Source organism: Phocoena sinus, chromosome 5, assembly GCF_008692025.1.
Source record: "Phocoena sinus isolate mPhoSin1 chromosome 5, mPhoSin1.pri, whole genome shotgun sequence".
Classification (NCBI taxonomy): domain Eukaryota; kingdom Metazoa; phylum Chordata; class Mammalia; order Artiodactyla; family Phocoenidae; genus Phocoena; species Phocoena sinus.
In genome coordinates, this window is record NC_045767.1 from 87,072,931 (window position 1) to 87,090,868 (window position 17,938).

General features: G+C 38.0%; 1 protein-coding gene across 1 annotated transcript; it reads left to right on the plus strand.

The window, feature by feature from the left end:
• The first annotated feature begins 145 nt into the window (after positions 1 to 145).
• Positions 146 to 17,441, plus strand: STAP1 (signal transducing adaptor family member 1). Its single transcript, XM_032631985.1, is given in 7 exon segments — positions 146 to 151; positions 3,264 to 3,320; positions 5,360 to 5,417; positions 5,420 to 5,528; positions 13,310 to 13,379; positions 15,628 to 15,724; positions 17,305 to 17,441. Coding segments are annotated over 7 exon segments (534 nt in total).
• Positions 17,442 to 17,938: the final 497 nt, after the last annotated feature.

Sequence of the window (17,938 nt, forward strand, 5' to 3'; positions counted from 1 at the left end):
AAGGCTGGGAAAGAATGAATTCTGTCTCTCCTCCGCCTTGCCAACATTGAATGCATGCCCTCTCTAACTGCAAAGAAGTCTGGAAAATGTAGTTTTTAGCTTTTCAGTCTTTGTGGTAAAGAATGACACACTAGAAGGGGTTGGAATGGAGGTAAGGCACCAACCTACAGTTAATAAGTTTAGCGAGTTAAACCACTCTGACAGCTACTAATGTCACTTCGCTTGCTAACAGTGATTCTTTACCTTTTTTTTTTTCGGTCCCAAAAGACCTAGCAGAAACATTTTCTGAGTGATAATGACTCACTATGGCACAAAGTTTTCACATAATCATTAAAATGAAAGCTGTGTTTTCACTTATGGATTGTAAACATAAATGTATACAGTTCACATATCTTCAAAATTTACTGCAATGAATTGTGATGCAAATGACAATAAATCGTCAATAAACGTTAAGTAAAACAAAGGTCAGAAATTTAGAAGTACTGGAAAGGGATTGGAGGCTCCTATTCATGTTTACTGATTGAATCAAATGGATAGTAAAGTATTTTAGAGATCCTTAATTACAGTGTTTGTTGGGGCAAACACTGTAATTAAAAATGCATAAAATGCTATGGGAATGCAGGGTGAGAGTGATAAACATTCCTCTTGGGAATGGGGAAGGCTTCAGGAAATCTTCATAGACAAGGATATATTCAATCTGGGTCTTCAAGGATAAGTAGGGAGTTGTATCAACAAGAAGAAGGAAGAGTACTGAAGCAAGGTGTACAGTGATTGGAAAGGTATGAGGTGATGGGAAAGACCATGAGGTATTAAGACAACTGGGAGTAACCAAATTTACTAGAAGAGAGAGTATTTTTAAGGAGTCTCGATTTAAAAGGGCCCTATTACAAATGACCTTGTGATGCTTGAGCACATTGTTAGTGCTCAATAAATATTTAGTGCTGATGAAAAAATAAAAGAATGAATCTGAAAGCACTGAGAATTCATTAAAATGTTTGAAACCGGGGAATAACTTGATTATACTACATTGTAAATGATTCAGAGAGAAAAAGAGTGGAAAGTAAGAGGCTGCTTGGAAAGAAGCCTATTGCAGCTCTTCAGACAAGAAGTGAAGAAGCTGTTGTCCCAGAGAAGTTAACTGGTTTGTTCAAGGTCTAGATCTGGTTACTAGCAAAATTGGCTTCCCTCCCTCTGCCCAAACACTTTTTCTACTACATTTTCTTACCTATAAATTCATTATTCACCACCTAAAACTTGAGATCTCTATAAGAGGATTTCTATTGTAATGGTGCAGTGGTACAATGATGTTGGAAGTTGTGGACAGGTCTAACTGGATAATAATATTTTAGCAGGATTTTTGCCATTTTGTAGGTTTGGGGCTGGGGGGAGACATAATTTGAACATTGGTATATTACGGATTAATTGACTTGCAAATTGACAAACCAAAGCAATTTACAGCGGCTGTTGAACTGGTTTTCCGTTAATTTGGTTTATTTATTTGTATTTTTATTTATTTTTTGGCCATGCCATGTGACTTACCGGATCCTAGTTCCCTGACCAGGGGTTGAATGCGTGCCCTCAGCGGTGAAAGCATGATCTCAAAAAACGCTAAATTCCACACAGGCAGAGATCTGTTTGTTAAACTCACCACTGTATACCCAGCACCTATATAGGAAAAGATTTTTTTCTTGTATTGGCATTGAAAGTGAGCCAAGGAAAGTCAACCAACAACTACAACATAAAGAGAATAACTTGCAACTGAATAAGATGTAGTTGGATTTAACCTTGAAAGCAGTGGTCATAAAGCTTTAGTGTACCAGGAATCACTTGTATGTAGGAAATATAAGGCCACATCCCCAAACCTGGGCCTCTGAATCTGCATTTTAAGCAAGCTCCCTGGATGATTCTGATGTGGTGATTTAGAGCACAGGATTGGAATCAAATGCCTAGATTTGAACTCTAGCTGTTTTATTTGTTAGTGTGTAATTGTAGACAATTTACTTACCCTCTTTATTGCCTTGGTTTCTTCACCCATAAGTCTTTACTCAGATGTAACCCTCTTACTGAGGCCTACCTAGACCACTTTATTAAAATTGCAACTCTTTTCCCCTCCCCAAACCCTTAATGGCATTCCCAATCTCTATTAACTCTTCTCTACATTTTCTCATTTATTTCCATCTGACACTATAACATTTACTCACTATTATGTTTACTATTTATTGCCCCTTGCTAGACCCTAAACCCTATGAGAATAAGTATTTTTGTTTTATTCTCTGATGTAAACCAGTACATAGAATAGTGCCCAGAACTTAAAGACACTCAGTGAGTATCTGCTAAGTGAATAAATCTATAAAATGAAATTTTAAAAAGAGTACTTTTTGCAAAATTGTCATGATTAAATCAGCTAATATATGTGAAGCGCTTAGAACAGTAACACTTGTAAGCACTTAATAAATGTTGGCTGTATTAGTAATATTTAGAGCTAAGAACTGGAAGTTTTTAAGGTAACTTACTAACTACTAAGGTAATGGGAAGTAACTACATTGGTCCTACCTGGTTGCCTCAAACTTAAAGCAAGTTAGTGTTAAATACCAATGGTGGGGGGCTTCCCTGGTGGCGCAGTGGTTGAGAGTCCGCCTGCCGATGCAGGACGGGTTCGTGCCCTGGTCTGGGAGGATCCTACATGCCGCGGAGCGGCTGGGCCCGTGAGCCATGCCTGCTCGTCCGGAGCCTGTGCTCCGCAACAGGAGAGGCCACAACGGTGAGAGGCCCGCATACCGCAAAAAAAAAAGAAAAAGAAAAAGAAAAAAAATACCAATGGGGCGAGTAACCATGAATTGACATACTAAAGAAATAAGTGTGCTAACATTTAAATTTTTTCGAGCTAATATGTAAAATTTTACTTGTTTAATAAGCAAACAGATTAAAGCTATGTACTTCCTACAAAAGAAAATATTATTGAAATATTTCATAACAAATACACATTAATAATTCTAAGCACAAAGAAAAATGAATTATTTCTTCCTTTTAACTGATTGTAAGTAGTTTAAAAATACAATTGACTTTTTAAAACAATGTGCTTCAATAGAAGAATATGCATTTTGTCAATCTTGCCGGGTTTTGATGGCTTACACTATTTCGAGACTTATAAAACAATCATATGAAATTCTAAAGTTACCTGAAGTTAATAAAAGTATTAGTGTTCATAGTCATTCATGTCTTTTCTTTTTTTTGTCTTTATCTGTTTTTGTCTACATCTTTAGACAGAGAGCACAGAAAGTGGGGAAGAATGGAGAGGCTTCATTCTCACAATAACAGAGGTAGGAAGGACATTATTTTTTGTTTTTGTTAACTACCATTATTTTAAATAACTACCATTATTTTAAATAAAACTACTGTAGCAACTGTCTAATAAACATGAAGTACTTTGATAACTAACCAGCTCCCTAAGGAGCACCATGTTTTCTAATACTCTTAGAGGACATGAAAACTTCCAATGTTTGTTAGGGTCAGTTAAATACAGACTTTATCCAAAGCTAGTTTCTAAGTAAAGGCCTTGCATTCACATGAAATAAGGACTGCACTTTACCAAGATAATGGATGCTGGTTCTTTCTCTCAGCCAAAAACAAGTAAAAGTTTGAGGGTCAACTACCATGTAGGAAAGTCATAGGAAGGTAGAAGAGTGGGCCCGTTAGAATATGTGAAAGGCATATTGACTTAAGGGGAGGGAGAAACACATTCCCTCCCTCTGTTGTGGAAAGGCATCATCGTGTGTTTGGCCTGGCACTTCTTACACTGGGATACAGACATACCAAGTGTATGTGATTAGGTGTCAAGGAATACACTAAAACCACCAGAAAAAACTTGGGGTGCATCTTCCCAGAACACCAATTATACTTGACATTTTGGCCAAAAAGATTTGTTCTTAGTTTTTTCCTTGAGGTAAGGATAAACAGCATTATTTTTAAAATTATAATGTACATAGATATGGTACAGAATTAAAATAAAATTCATGTGAATTATCAAAAGATAACAATTTGCCTCTAATGCTGTGCTCTATAAATATTGTCTTTTACTATGTTCCCAGATCACTCTGTATATACATTTATACCATGCTGTTGTTAGGGCAACTTTAGTAGAAGTTTGAGAAACACAGACTATAGTTCAAAGTGCAGAGACATTGCTTTTGAATTAATTAAACTGGAGTTTGAGTCCTGGTTCCACAACTTTCTAGCTATGTGACTCTGGACTAGTTATTTAATCTTTCTGAGCCTGTTTTTTAAATTTGTAAAGTAGGGATAACAGTACCTATCTTGTAGCATTGCTGTCAGGATTTGCAATAGCATAATGCTTGGGACATAATAGGTAACTAATAAGGAACAGCTGCTTCATTAGTTTTTCCTCATTCTATTATTTTTTTCAGGATTGGTATATAAGGGAAATAGACTTACTGATTATTAGTTATGCAGAAGGATAGTCTCAAATTTCATATATATACACACATGTGATAAAATATAAACAATAATAGGAATTAATAAAATAATGTGTAAATAGAAAATGAAGTTCTAGTGTTTTCTTCCCAGACTCCAAAGGACTTTCTTATACACCCCCTGGAAAGCGTGCACCCCACTCTGGAGATCAAGATGATATTCAGACACAGCTGCCTCAAAATATAGGCTAGGTTGTGTCACATGAAGAAAAATATTCTACCATTTAGATTATAACTTCTAAGAGTACATAGCTGGTCATAATGAAGTCTAAATTAGGGGTATGAATATAGATCAGGAGAATATAGGTGACTTATTCCAAACACATTTCTAGAAAAGATTTTTTAAAAATTTAATAGAGCAGTATCATAATTCTAATGTGTGAGTGAAAATTCAAAATACAAACACAAACACACGAAAATATAGACCTCTCATTGCTGATTCTCAGTCATTTAAAGAACAGTTCCATCTTGACCCCATGTTGCCATATGGTTGGTGGAGCTTATTCCAGGTTATCTGTGGGACAGCTGAGCAACTTGCAGGCGCTCCAGGACTTCCCTGGCAGTGAGATCCAGCGAGCTCAGAATAAAAAATGAGAGGTTTGATGTTACTTGAATCAGCTTGTGGTGCCAGGTGAGTATACTTAGCTTTGGACCAGATCAAAAGGAATGTTTCTTTCTAGTCAGGCGCCCTGTGCAGGTTCTAGCTGGTTTAGAGGCAGTTCTAAAACACCAAGATCCTCTATTCATGATACTATCCATCCATCTCTGTCAGGTAACAGAAGCTCCTTAGGACCAGAACAGGCTCATCTTTGCTAAAACCAGTTACTCTGCTGTCTTTCTTGTTTGCCTATGGCTTTAATTGGTTTCAGCTGTCAGTTCCCCTACATGTGTCACTCCTTCCTGGGCAAGTAATTAGACTGCATGAAGCCTTAGAGAAAAGAAAAGGAGAATTGAGACAGAGTGGCCACTGAGTTCATTTCTGGAAAAAGGGAAGGAACCAAATGAAGATTATGTGGATGTTTTGAACCCTATGCCAGCGTAAGTGCACCATGAACTTCAGTTTACTTATTAGATTGTTAAAATTAATTTCTAATTATCAAGGAGAGTTAGTCACTGGACTCGTTAAACCAGGGACAATAAGCTGTCTTGTGGATATACAGTATATCTATGAGTACATGTCACATTTCCTCTATGTCATATCACAAAATGCAAAATGCAGATTTGAACCAAGCCTCCTACCACACAGGAAATCTCCCTCCACCCACACCTTTAGACTAAATAGATTTTTTTCCAAAGAACAAACCTAAATAAAACTGCTATGTAGAAGGAAAGAAAGAGGTTTTTTCACCATGCAACTCTATGATTGACTGAGTTTCTACCAGGAAATTATACCAAAGATTTAAAATACCTGAATGCTTTATTCAATCGATCAATCAGTGATTAGTCTTGGGCTCATACTTTGAGGAAGACATGTGTAAAGTGGTAAGGTGTTGTTGGAAATGAAGATGCACAGGACATCCTGAAGTCAGCAACAGCCTACATTTGTTTTTTAACTCTTATATTGTTGAAAACTGTGACTAAGACTGTGAACCCTGGAATCTTCATCTTCTTGTCAATGAAACTTGTCCTGGTACCATCTTTGACATCAGGTTCTGATGTGTATTCTTTCTGTACTATAATCAATGAAACCTGCTAGCCATCACTCAGCTGAAACCAGGGACAACTGATGGACTGATAGGTTAAAAGGCACCTAGACTGCTTTTTCTTTTTCTTTTTTTTCTCAATAAAAAAGTAATGCATATTTATTAGATAAATGAAAGAAAATTAAAATTATTCCTTGTCCCACCACTCAGAGATATTATCTTTCAACATCTTGGTGTACTGTATATACTGCCAAATTTTTTTCTGCTGAAAAAATAAACTTTTCATTGACTATAATATTTACTATAAAATAAGAAGTGCAGGGGTTTCCCTGGTGGTGCAGTGGTTGGGAGTCCGCCTGCTGATGCAGGGGACACGGGTTCGTGCCCCGGTTCGGGAAGATCCCACATGCCGCTGAGCGGCTGGGCCGGTGAGCCATGGCCACTGAGCCTGCGCATCCGGAGCCTGTGCTCCGCAACGGGAGAGGCCACAACAGTGAGAGGCCCGTGTACCACAAAAAAAAAAAAAAAATCATGTATATGATGATAAGGTCTATGGAAGTAATAAAGCAGGATGAGGGAGATGGGAACTCTCAGAGGTGATAGAGAAATTTTTTCTGGTTGCTGTTGTTATTTATTTAATATAGAGTGGTCAAGGAAATCCTCCTTTGTTAACTGACATTTAGGCAGAGACCTGAAGGAAGTGAGGGAACAAACCATACCAATATGTAGGACAAGAGCATTCCAGGCAGCCAGTGCATAAGGCTAGAGGTAGGAGAAAGCTTGGGTTGTTCACAAACAAGAGGCCAGGGACTTCCCTTGTGGCACAGTGGTTAAGAACCCGCCTGCCAATGCAGGGGACACGGGTTTGAGCCCTGGTCCCGGAGGATCCCACATGCCGCGGAGCAGCTAAGCCCGTGTGCTACAACTACTGAGACTGTGCTCTGAGAAGCCCACACTCCGCAACGAAGAGTAGCACCCACTCTCCGCAACTAGAGAATGCACACACGCAGCAATGAAGACCCAACACAGCCAATAAATAAATCAATAAATAATTTACAACAACAACACAAGAGGCCACTGGGACTACAGTGGAGTGAGCAAGGAGAAAGGGTTAGGAGATGAGATTCCAGAGGTGGGGGTAGGGCTGACAGCTCTAAGCCCTACAGGTCATTGTAGGGGAAAGGGTTATACTGTGAATAATAATGAGAGGCCATTGGCCTCTGATGAATAAAAAAGTGACATAATCTGACTTTTCTATAAAAAGAATCACTTAGGAGCCTCTTGTTAAGGTTGATAATTTCTTTCTAGTGAAATGGTTTACCTTTGATAAAGTCAGTAACATTTACATGCAAAAGTTGACTTTTCTGTGTAGCGATGGTGATTGTATCTTTTAAAGTCTACTCCTTCCCTCAGAGTCTATAAAAACTTGCATTTCAATAGGGACTCTGGCTTAGTTAACATTTTTACAACTGATAATATAATTGAAATATAGTGATTTTTGTCCTAAATGAAAATATTCGGTACATGATTATCTTTCATATAAGAGCTTAAACAGAACTTTGATTCTTGAATTTGCCATTCTTTCTGTGGATAATATTCTATTTTTTTTTTTTTTTAGCTATAACACATCTATCTAGGAATCTAGCTACTGATCCATATATAAATATCAATAATTCTAAATAGATTAAATATGAAGACACTGGCAAGTGAATAAAGGCAGTAAAAAGAAAATAGTCACTTATAGGACAAAATTAAAATTATGGCATGTGGCTGCAATGCTAGTATGAGCTACAACCCAAGAAGCTTCATTCACTTGCCAATTACTTCATATATACAGAGACTTTTCTTTATACACTAGCCATGTGGCAAGAATGTTAGATGGTAAATCCGATCCTGAGTCTGTGTGAAGTAAGAGAATCTGTGTGTGTGTTTGTGTGTGTGTATGTGTGTGCATTTTTCCACAATGAATATCTATGTCAGCTTAATCATATTGTGGTTTCATTTTTTTTCTGTTTATTATAGGCTAACATTTGGAATTAAGGGTTTTTCAACTAATATGATAGAATATCATGGATTATTCATGATAATTTACTTGATTTATAATTTAATTGGCTACCTTGAAACAAATCCAAAATAAATAAAAGTTATGACTGGCATTAAATATCAGTGAGCTTATAAGAACTCCTGGGAGAAAAGTGAAATTTTCTATTTAGTATATCCTGGTAAAGGAGTCTGTCCTTTTTTGGGTTTAGGAAATTGAATATCACATAAAATACAGAATGTCTTTTAACTGTTTACTTCCACTTTAAAAATAAGAGGATACAAAACTGAATTCAAATTTATTCCACATACCATCCCATTTTACAATTCGAAAATGAAGCCTGTGGAGGGCAGCAGCCTGCCCAAAGTCACACAGCTGAACCCAGGTCCTTGGCGAGGTGGCTCCTGGGCCCGCCTCTTACCTGCGGAGCATCTGATCAGAGCAGTGACTGGATGGAGCCGGTCTCAGCTAGGAGCTGGCTCGAGGGCAGCGGTAGGGGTTGGGGTGGGAGGCAGGTACCCTGAGCCTCTGGGCCTTCTCCACCATCAGTCCACGAACTTGGCATAGAGCCTAGAGGAATTGTTAGCGTCAGATCTGAAGCTGAGACTGCCGTGTTTCAAATCCTCCCTGAGACAAGCCAAACACTCCATATCTGGCCGCCTCCCGCCATACGCATTCCCCACCCCCAGCCACTGTCCTGGGAAGGTACACACTTTGGTTACTTTCTCCTTTTTCTACATATGTTTGTCCCACAGTTATTGTACAGCATTGTTTTATGTTTTTAAGTTTTATGGAAGTGATATATTGTACTCACCAACCCACAACTTCATGTTTACCCTGAGGACATGCTTTTGGATTAGTCCATATTGTTACCTGGAGATCTTGTCCTCTTGTGTGTCAATATTTAACTCTTCTTTAATGCCCTTCAATAACGTTTTACATATTTTTAAATAAAGTACTGCATATCTTTTGGGTTTTATTCTGAGCCACCTTAAGGTTTTGTAAATGAAATTTTTAAAAATTTTCATAATTCTTAATTAGCAAAAAAAAAATCTCACAAAATTTTTTTTAAAAGATCTTTATTGGAGTATAATTGCTTTACAATGGTGTGTTATCAGCTATACATATACATATATCCCCATATTTTCTCCCTCTTGCGTCTCCCATCCTCCCTCCTATCCCACCCCTCTAGGTGGTCACAAAGCACGGAGCTGATCTCCCTGTGCTATGCAGCTCTCACAGATTTTTTAAAAAAGAAATTTAATCTAATTGATTGAAAGTTAAATTAGATCACACAAGGAAGTGACTTTTTTCTTTCATACTTTTCTTGGTTGGATTGAGTGTTTGATCCATTTGTATGTGAACCCTGTGCTACTGTTCTGCATGAAATAAACAAAATCCTGAGATCTAATGGCTCTTTAAAGACTGTGTATTTCCTGCATAATAGCAGCAAGATCTCTTTTAAGGTGGTCTAAATTAGTCCAACTTTTGATTTGCATTTTCCGCACGAGTGAGCTATGAGAAATAACAGCGTTTTCTGTTGTAAATATGGGTTGTGACCAAATGCAATGAGTTTCTATACTTAGGATATAGATCTAATGTCACAGTGTTTATTCGTATTGTATTTAAGTTATATTTAACCTCATTAGAGTATGGCAAAGGAGTTCATATCAAAATTACATGTCTATTTTTAGTAAATATACTTCCAGTTTAAATTCACATAGAAATTCATGCTTGTACAGCTAATAGTCATAAAAGTTTATGACATTTCATAAAACTGATCATCCCTCCACTCTCAAGAAACGTTTATATTTAGAAAGCAAGGAGTGAGGTAGAGTGGTCAAACTAGAGCATTCTAACACTGCAGTCAGTATGTGCTTATTTAGGCTTTGGGGAATAGTTTATATCTGAAAGTGGCTAGGAAAAACTTTAACTGTTTTTGCACAAGTATTCCTTATGAGCCAGATATATCTATGATGTTAAGGATTATCATTATGTGTTCTCTAATGCCTTAAAATAGGTCTTTTGAAATGCCTGGATTTAATATATTCTGTTTAACAGGTCACAATTTTAAAGAATAGCAATTGTAGAGAGTAGTAGAAGTTTAGCTGGTTAGACTGTATTGCAGTAGTCTGTAAAGACTTTGGCAGAAATCTAGACTATTAGGAAGCACCTGTGTTACCCACAAAACCAATTCACTCTCTTACAGGTCGTAGGAGAAATGTTCAGCCATGCAAGTTTAGACCAGTGTGCCTGGTAAAACACTAGCTAAAAAGGACAAGTTGGTTTACAAAGCAGTACTTGAAAGTAAAATTATCTCCATCTGTTAACAAATCAACTGTGGGAGAAAAGATTTTAGTTTTCAGGAAGAAGCAAAAGTCCTTCAATGGCAAATTATCAGGTGACTCCTCTCTTGATGCAAAATATCATCCACTTTTACCCAGTCCAGTGGTGTGTGAATTCATAAGACATAAAGCTATTCTTACAACAAACTTCATAATTTGGTTTTGTTTTCTTAAAATTGTTATGAGTACGTGGCAAGCTAGAAATATAAACACTTTGGAAAGCCATTAGCCAAGAAAGCAATAGAAAATATTTACCCAAAATTCATTCCTCTGCAAAAATTGGGGTCAGGAGTTAAGAACAGTATTTATAACCATATTTAAGGCCACATATATTTTTTTAAAGACAGGTTACTTCTTTTTTGAGGTTGTAATAGGAAACCTCAATATAGCAAATTTTATCAATCTAGATTTTTCCCCCTCTTTATTCCTTTGGAAAAAAAATATGAAAGAAAAACACAGGTCTGAAATGAGAGTCAAAACCTAAGTGACTTCAATGGAATTTTTTTTCTACCTTATTTTCTGCCTTAGCACTTAGTCCTATTAGTCAAAAGTTCCAAGAGACTCTGTTAACTATTGCTGCTTTTCCTCCCACAGTTTTGCCATGGATGATGATGATGATGATGATATGATGGCTATTATTAACAATTACTGTCCCCACTTATGGGGTACATCTGTGGGTGCTCTGTTAAGTGCTTGACAAACATTTCCTTCAGGCACAATAAAAACTGAGACAGACAGTATTTTCCATGTTTTACAAGTGAATTAACTGAGAATTACAGAAACTACTAAGTTAAAAAAATGCATTTAAAAAGTAGTAAAAAATAGTTATAATTTACTGTCTACATGTGACAGACATTGTACAATAGTAAGGATTTTTCACACATTTATTCACAACAGCACTGTGAAACAGGCATCACCATTTCCATTTTATAGGTGAAGAAATGAGGCTCAGAGAGCTCATACAACAGAACCAGAATTTGAACCTAGATCTTTCTGGTTATAAAGGCCATGCCTTTCAAGCTTTCTATCAGTCTTCAAGGAATAATAATCACTTATGTCATAGGAATAAAAGAATTCTAATGGGAATTGGTGAGAGTTTTCAAGAGTATGATTATAAAGGTCTTTTCATGTAGAGACGAAGACAAGGCCAGAGCCAGCCACCCCAAAAGAGGGTACTTGTAGGATTTCCTCCATCCGAAGTTTTCCTTCACCAGCCGGTGGCTGATTCCTGAAGGTTCAGCACTAGGAAATAATTTTTGGTTTTCCTTAGGAGGGAAGAGGGTTGGTTAGGTTTTATCCCATGTTTTGAGAATAAAGCTCTAAAGTGATTGGAAAAAATTATTAGCTGTTTTCCAATGTGACATCCAATTAAGAGATTTGGATATCACAGTAGATGATGAAAGAGTCCCTTAAGGAGAAGTGTAGTTCAGTCCCAGAGGAATGTGACCTGGAAATGGAGAGAGGAGTGATGAAAAAGAACGTGGGAGGCCTTGTAGAAAAACTTAACCTGATAAACAATTTTCCTCAGGCAGCTTCTGTAAACTGGACAGATGTTGAATTAGTTCATCTTTCAAGCAATGGAGGCATAATAAATGCTATTAACTTTTCAACATTAGAAAAAGTCTTGGTCCTGACACTACTGCCATATGAATCAAGGCAAACATACTGATTTCTGCTCTCAGTATAAATTAGTTCTAGCAAACAGCACTATTAGATGGGTTCCTAATATTTTTTTAAAAAAATTAATTAATTTATTTATTTTGGCTGTGTTGGGTCTTTGTTGCTGCACACGGGCTTTCTCTAGTTTTGGCGAGTAGGGGCTACTCTTCGTTGCAGTGTGTAGGCTTCTCATTTTGGTGGCTTCTCTTGTTGCAGAGCATGGGCTCTAAGCATGTGGGCTTCAGTAGTTGTGGCGTGTGGGCTTCAGTAGTTGTGGCTCACGGGCTCTAGAGCACAGGCCCAGTAGTTGTGGTGCACGGGCTTAGTTGCTCCGCAGCATGTGGGATCTTCCCGGACCAGGGCTTGAAGCTCTGTACCCTGCATTGGCAGGTGGATCTTTAACCACTGCGCCACCAGGGAAGTCCCCCAAATATTTTTTTAAAATTCAGTTTTATAAATATTTACTGTGTGCCTAACGCTGGAGTACAAAAGTGAATTAATGTGCTCCTTATTCTTAAGCAGTTCTAGTAAAAAAATACCATATCTCTAGGGTGGTAATAATTTAGTGCTATGTCACTACATAAGAGGAAGACATTAGGATTCATCTACTATACTTACATTCTCACCTACATGTTCGTATAATATTTAACACCTACCATTTCCATATCTCTAAGTCAGCCCTGAAGTTGGCAGATTATCTACGGTGGTATATGGCTAGCAGGAAGAACAGCTATTGAGGGCAGTCTGATAGGAATAGTGATGAAGAAAGTAATTTGCTTTCAGTAATTCTTTCTACTTCCCTTTTAATATAGAGAATATAGATTTGACGTATATATACCTACATAGGATTTTATAATATTGTCTACTTTATAAATTACTGGCATTTAAAAAAATAGTTTCTGCCTGAAAGATTTTCAGTTCTTGATTCCTTTTTTCATCTCATTCTTTCTCATGCATCCACTCAATGACCCAGGTTTCCTATATCCCTAGTGTATAAACCCCCAAAAAGAGACATAGAAAACTAGAGTAATGGGAACATAGTTTTATTGTACAGGTGATATTTTATACTCACTTTATTTTGATTTGACCCAATAGTATACTTAAATGAAGATGAACTTTCTTTTTTTTTAGCCTGCCAAGAATCAAGCACTACAAACTGATGAGTGTAGGAAAAAACTACACTATTGAATTGGAAAAACCTGTAAGTAACTATTTCCTTTTTGTTGATTAATTTTCTCCTGCTTCCTCCCAAACCTACCTTATAGAATTCAAAGTAAGTTGGGAAAGCAGACTCCTTGCCTAGGAACATAGTGCTGGCGAAAAACAGCCATGTTAACGGGCCCTGAAGGTAGCAGACATCCAGGGTGAGAAATGAGATGCAAGAGCAGGTGGGGGAGGCAGAGTAGAAGATCATCTGCTATCAATTCTTTCCACTTCTTTCTTTCTCTGAAGATCTTTATCAATATAATTATCTCAGGGAGAGAAAAATATTTTTGTTAAGCATCTATTTTACATCTTCTAATTAAAGTATGTAAGTATTCCAATGTGCTTATTTATAAATTTATTTATTTATTTTTGGCTGCGTTGGGTCTTCGTTGTTGTGCGCAGGCTTTCTCGAGTTGCAGAGAGCGGGGGCTACTTTTCGTTGCGGTGCACAGGCTTCTCATTGCGGTGGCTTCTCTTGTTGCAGAGCATGGGCTCTAGGAGCGCTGGCTTCAGTAGTTGTGGCTCACAGGCTCTAGAGCGCAGGCTCAGTAGCTGTAGTGCATGGGTTTAGTTGCTCCGTGGCATGTAGGATCTTCCCGGACCAGGGCTCAAACCCGTGTCCCCTGCATTGGCAGGCGGATTCCTAACCACCAGGGAAGTCCCCAATGTTCTTATTTCTAATGGGAAAAAAAATCTTTAAATGCCTGGTCCTTTAATACCCACCATGCAGAAGTTCAGAAATTCCCCTCTTAATAGTACCAAGTAGTGAAGAAAGGATTTCTTCCTTGTATTCAACCCCTCTCCTACCCCAACTGACTTGTAGTCATAACCATTCGATACTATGTTAGGCACAGAGCCAAATACTTCACACACGCCATCTAATTTAATCTTTATCTTTACCCTGAGGTAACACCTATTATACAGGTGGAAAAACTGGTATTTACAGTGGTTTCAGCCAATGACAATGAAGTAATGTGGCCTGTGGTCCAGGATGCTGGGGAAAGGAAGCATCTGTAATGTCAGGCTGCAGTGGTGGGAAGACTGAGTCAGGAAAGTGCTATCACTTAAATGGATTCGATAGGTCTTGAAGATGTTTATGGTATCTTCTCTAAAATTGAGCTCCTAGTTCCTCTGCCTCTCCATGCCCATTGTATTGATCAGAGAAAGGGAGTGTAGTGTTGAATTTCTTATGTTCTGGCCATAACCCTTAGAGCGCAGACCTTTACCAAGAGCAAGACAGCAGCTGCTTCATATACCCCACTTACATCTTTGCCATAAATGCCTCCCAGAGATTGTCAGTTCTCATGTCCACGCCTGACTGGGCTTTTTCAGAAATTCTAATGAAGGAAACAGAGAATTAGATTGCTGAAGGATAATCCAAATAACCAAGTGACTGGAAGCAATGGTTGGGGAGGAAGAATGTGCCTCTGCAACAGGTGAACTGGGGCTCATTTATCTGTCATTAGTCCCAACAGTCCCCAGTGTACACAAAGTGAACAGCCTGGATTATTCTTTCACCTTTCATACTCCTCAATCCTACCCTTCAACCAGGTTGTCATTTTGTGAATTCTTTTTCCTCTTTAAGTTTACCAGGGATATTCAGGTTTAACCTGGTTTTACTTGTCAAAAAATATTGGCTTAGGGGGTAGCAAGACATTTTAGTTACTCCTAGCCAAGTAAATTAGCCTGTTACAATGAGATATTAAAACGCTAAGTTCTCTGGCTTTAAAGGGGTCTTTAGTTTCAAGCAGAAGAAAGCAATTATGGCTAACAAGCAAAAAAAAGAATTTAAGAACATAGGAAGCCCATAGAATGACTGGAAGGCTAGAAAACCTTCAGGGACTAGGAAGCAGTTACTTGTACTAAGCATCATCTGATTAGGAATCTGCTTTCTTGATCCTCTACTCAAGTTCAAATTTCAGGAAGGGAGCTTTTTTGGGCCTAACTTGAATCACATTCTCATACAGTAACTGGGAAAGAGCAGAGTGAGTAATTATTGTCCACCAAACTGTATACAATAGGAAAGGGGTAATTTCTTTATAGGGAATTAGGTACAGTTATAAAGGAGAAAGAAAATGCATGGGTAGGTAAAACCCTGGCCATTCAGTAAGCTATTGAAGTGAGGAATTGACACGATTTTCTGGAGGATAGGAAATAGTAATCTCCATTAAATTTCATTTGAGCTTTCTCTTACTCTATCTTTACACAGGTGACACTGACCTTCTCTTACTCTCTGTATACAGGTAACACTCCCAAATCTTTTCAGCGTCATTGATTATTTCGTGAAGGAGACTCGAGGAAATTTACGACCATTTATATATTCAACTGATGAACCCCTTGGTATGTTCTTCACTTCATTGCTATATTAAGAAAAGAAAAACAAAACAACAACAAAGAAACCTACATATGATTTGTAATACCAACCAGGTAGGATTATATAGTTCAGCCTTTAAATTTATCCATTTGGAAACCATTTTGTCACTGACCCTGTGAAAATAAGGGAAGTACCAATAAATCCTGGTGGATAGAGTATAGGCCCACTCTAGAGAAAAAAATCCTGAGGCATGTATTGTGACTATTAACTTCATTCCATCATTCTACTCAACTTTATCAAACAAATTTGATGAGAAGGAAGCCATACAGAGTCACAGAAACCAAACAGGGAATTTAAAGGTATGGTCTGTAAACAATGTCAGATGCTTGAGACATGAAAATGGATGAGGATTAAGGGGACACTATGGGGAATGGCTAGTAGGCAACAGATGACTTGAGAGTGCGGTCTTATTCCACTGTAAAGGCAGAAGGCAGAGTGCAAGATAACAAGTAGTGGGTGGGTAGTGAGGAACTACAGATGAAGATCGTAGTTAGGATTGGCTATGGGGCCCCTTGTTCATAAGTTATTAAGAATTTCAAAACAGTGGTAGCAGACCATTAAACCAAGCATGAGACCCAGTGCACGTACACAGTTCACATGACCACAAAGCTGGCCCTGTTTGTAGTCCAGTTTTTGGCAAAGCAGGGCAGGCTGGATGTGACAGTTTCTTTCCATCCTTTGAAACAATCCCTGGTGCACATGGTCACTTGACAAGCTGTAAGCAGGAGAGAAAAAATATCTACAGATTATGAGGCAAAACAACTTGGTTTGGTTACCGCATCAGGGCATATCTGGCAAGTCTCACTAATTAAAAGGACAGCAAGCTTTAAAGGTCCAAGTTTTAAAACATGGGTACGACTCTTGTGATGCCAAATAATTTCAATAAACTTAGAGTCTGAAGGAACTTTAGAAAATTATCCAGTATAGTGTCCCATTCTGTATAGGAATCACCTGCACACTCAATACAGAAAACGTCTCTAAGATGTGACCAGTTTGTAAATTCTTAATGACAGTCACCTCACTGATTTTTAACGCAGCATAGTTCACTTTTGGTCAGCTCTCATTTTAGATAATTATTTCTACTATTGAGTCTGAAACATTCTTCCTTTAACTTATACATATTAATACAACTTTTGGCTTTAAAACAACACATGGTTTTAAAAAGCCCATCAAATATTTAAAAACTGTCACCATGTCCCCCCTTAGTCTCACTTTGTCAACTACAGATTATTGGTCCCGTCAGCTCTCTCCCTCTCATCTTTGACCTTCTCTACCTTAAAATATAACCACAAAGGATGAACATGTTATTATAGATATGTCAGCATAATACATTGCCTGGGCTTTATGCAGGAAAATACCACCTAATAGAAATCTCTGGGAATGTGCTATTAATGTGCTTCTTTTTTTCCCCAAAGATGAAAGGATTTCCTGTAACATCTCTAAAATAATTTTTTAAAAAAGGGGTGAAGGATCCAATATAATTTGCCTCCTCTATGGATGATATTGTGTCAGTTATCTAAAGCTGTGTAACAAACCGCCCCTAAAGCATGGTGGTCAAATCAACAACCATTTTATTTGCTCACGACTCTGCACATCAGCAGTTTGGATTGGATTCAGTTGGGCAGTTCTTCTGCTAGTCTCACTTGGCGTCATTCACAGGACTATAACCAGCTGGTGGCTTGACTGGAGTTGCATGGTCCAAGTTGGGCTCATTCGCACATCTGGTGCTGGTGGTCAGCTGGGGCTGGCTGAACCACTCTCTTCATGGTCTCTAATCCTGGAGGAGGTTAGCCCATGTTCTCTCACATGAGAACTCGGAGTAGTTAAGGAGGGAAGGGTAGCTGCATGTACTTGGGCTAGGAATTCTTAGTGTTGAGAACAAAGTATGGCCCTTTTGGAGCTTTTCATATAGAAGAAACTGTGAACTGAATGATTCCAAGTGTGATATATCTTATGTACAGGGGTTATTTTTCTTCCTTTCTTTTAAAAAATTACCTAATTTGTATAAATAAAATTCTCTTTTTGGTGTATAGTTCTATGAGTTTTGACAACTATCACCACAATCAAGACACAGAAAGTTGCATCATCTCAAAAAAAGCCGTATGTTCTTCCGTTTTAGTCAACCCTTCTTCTCACACACAATCCCTGGCAATCACTGATCTGTTTCCATTCCTATAGTT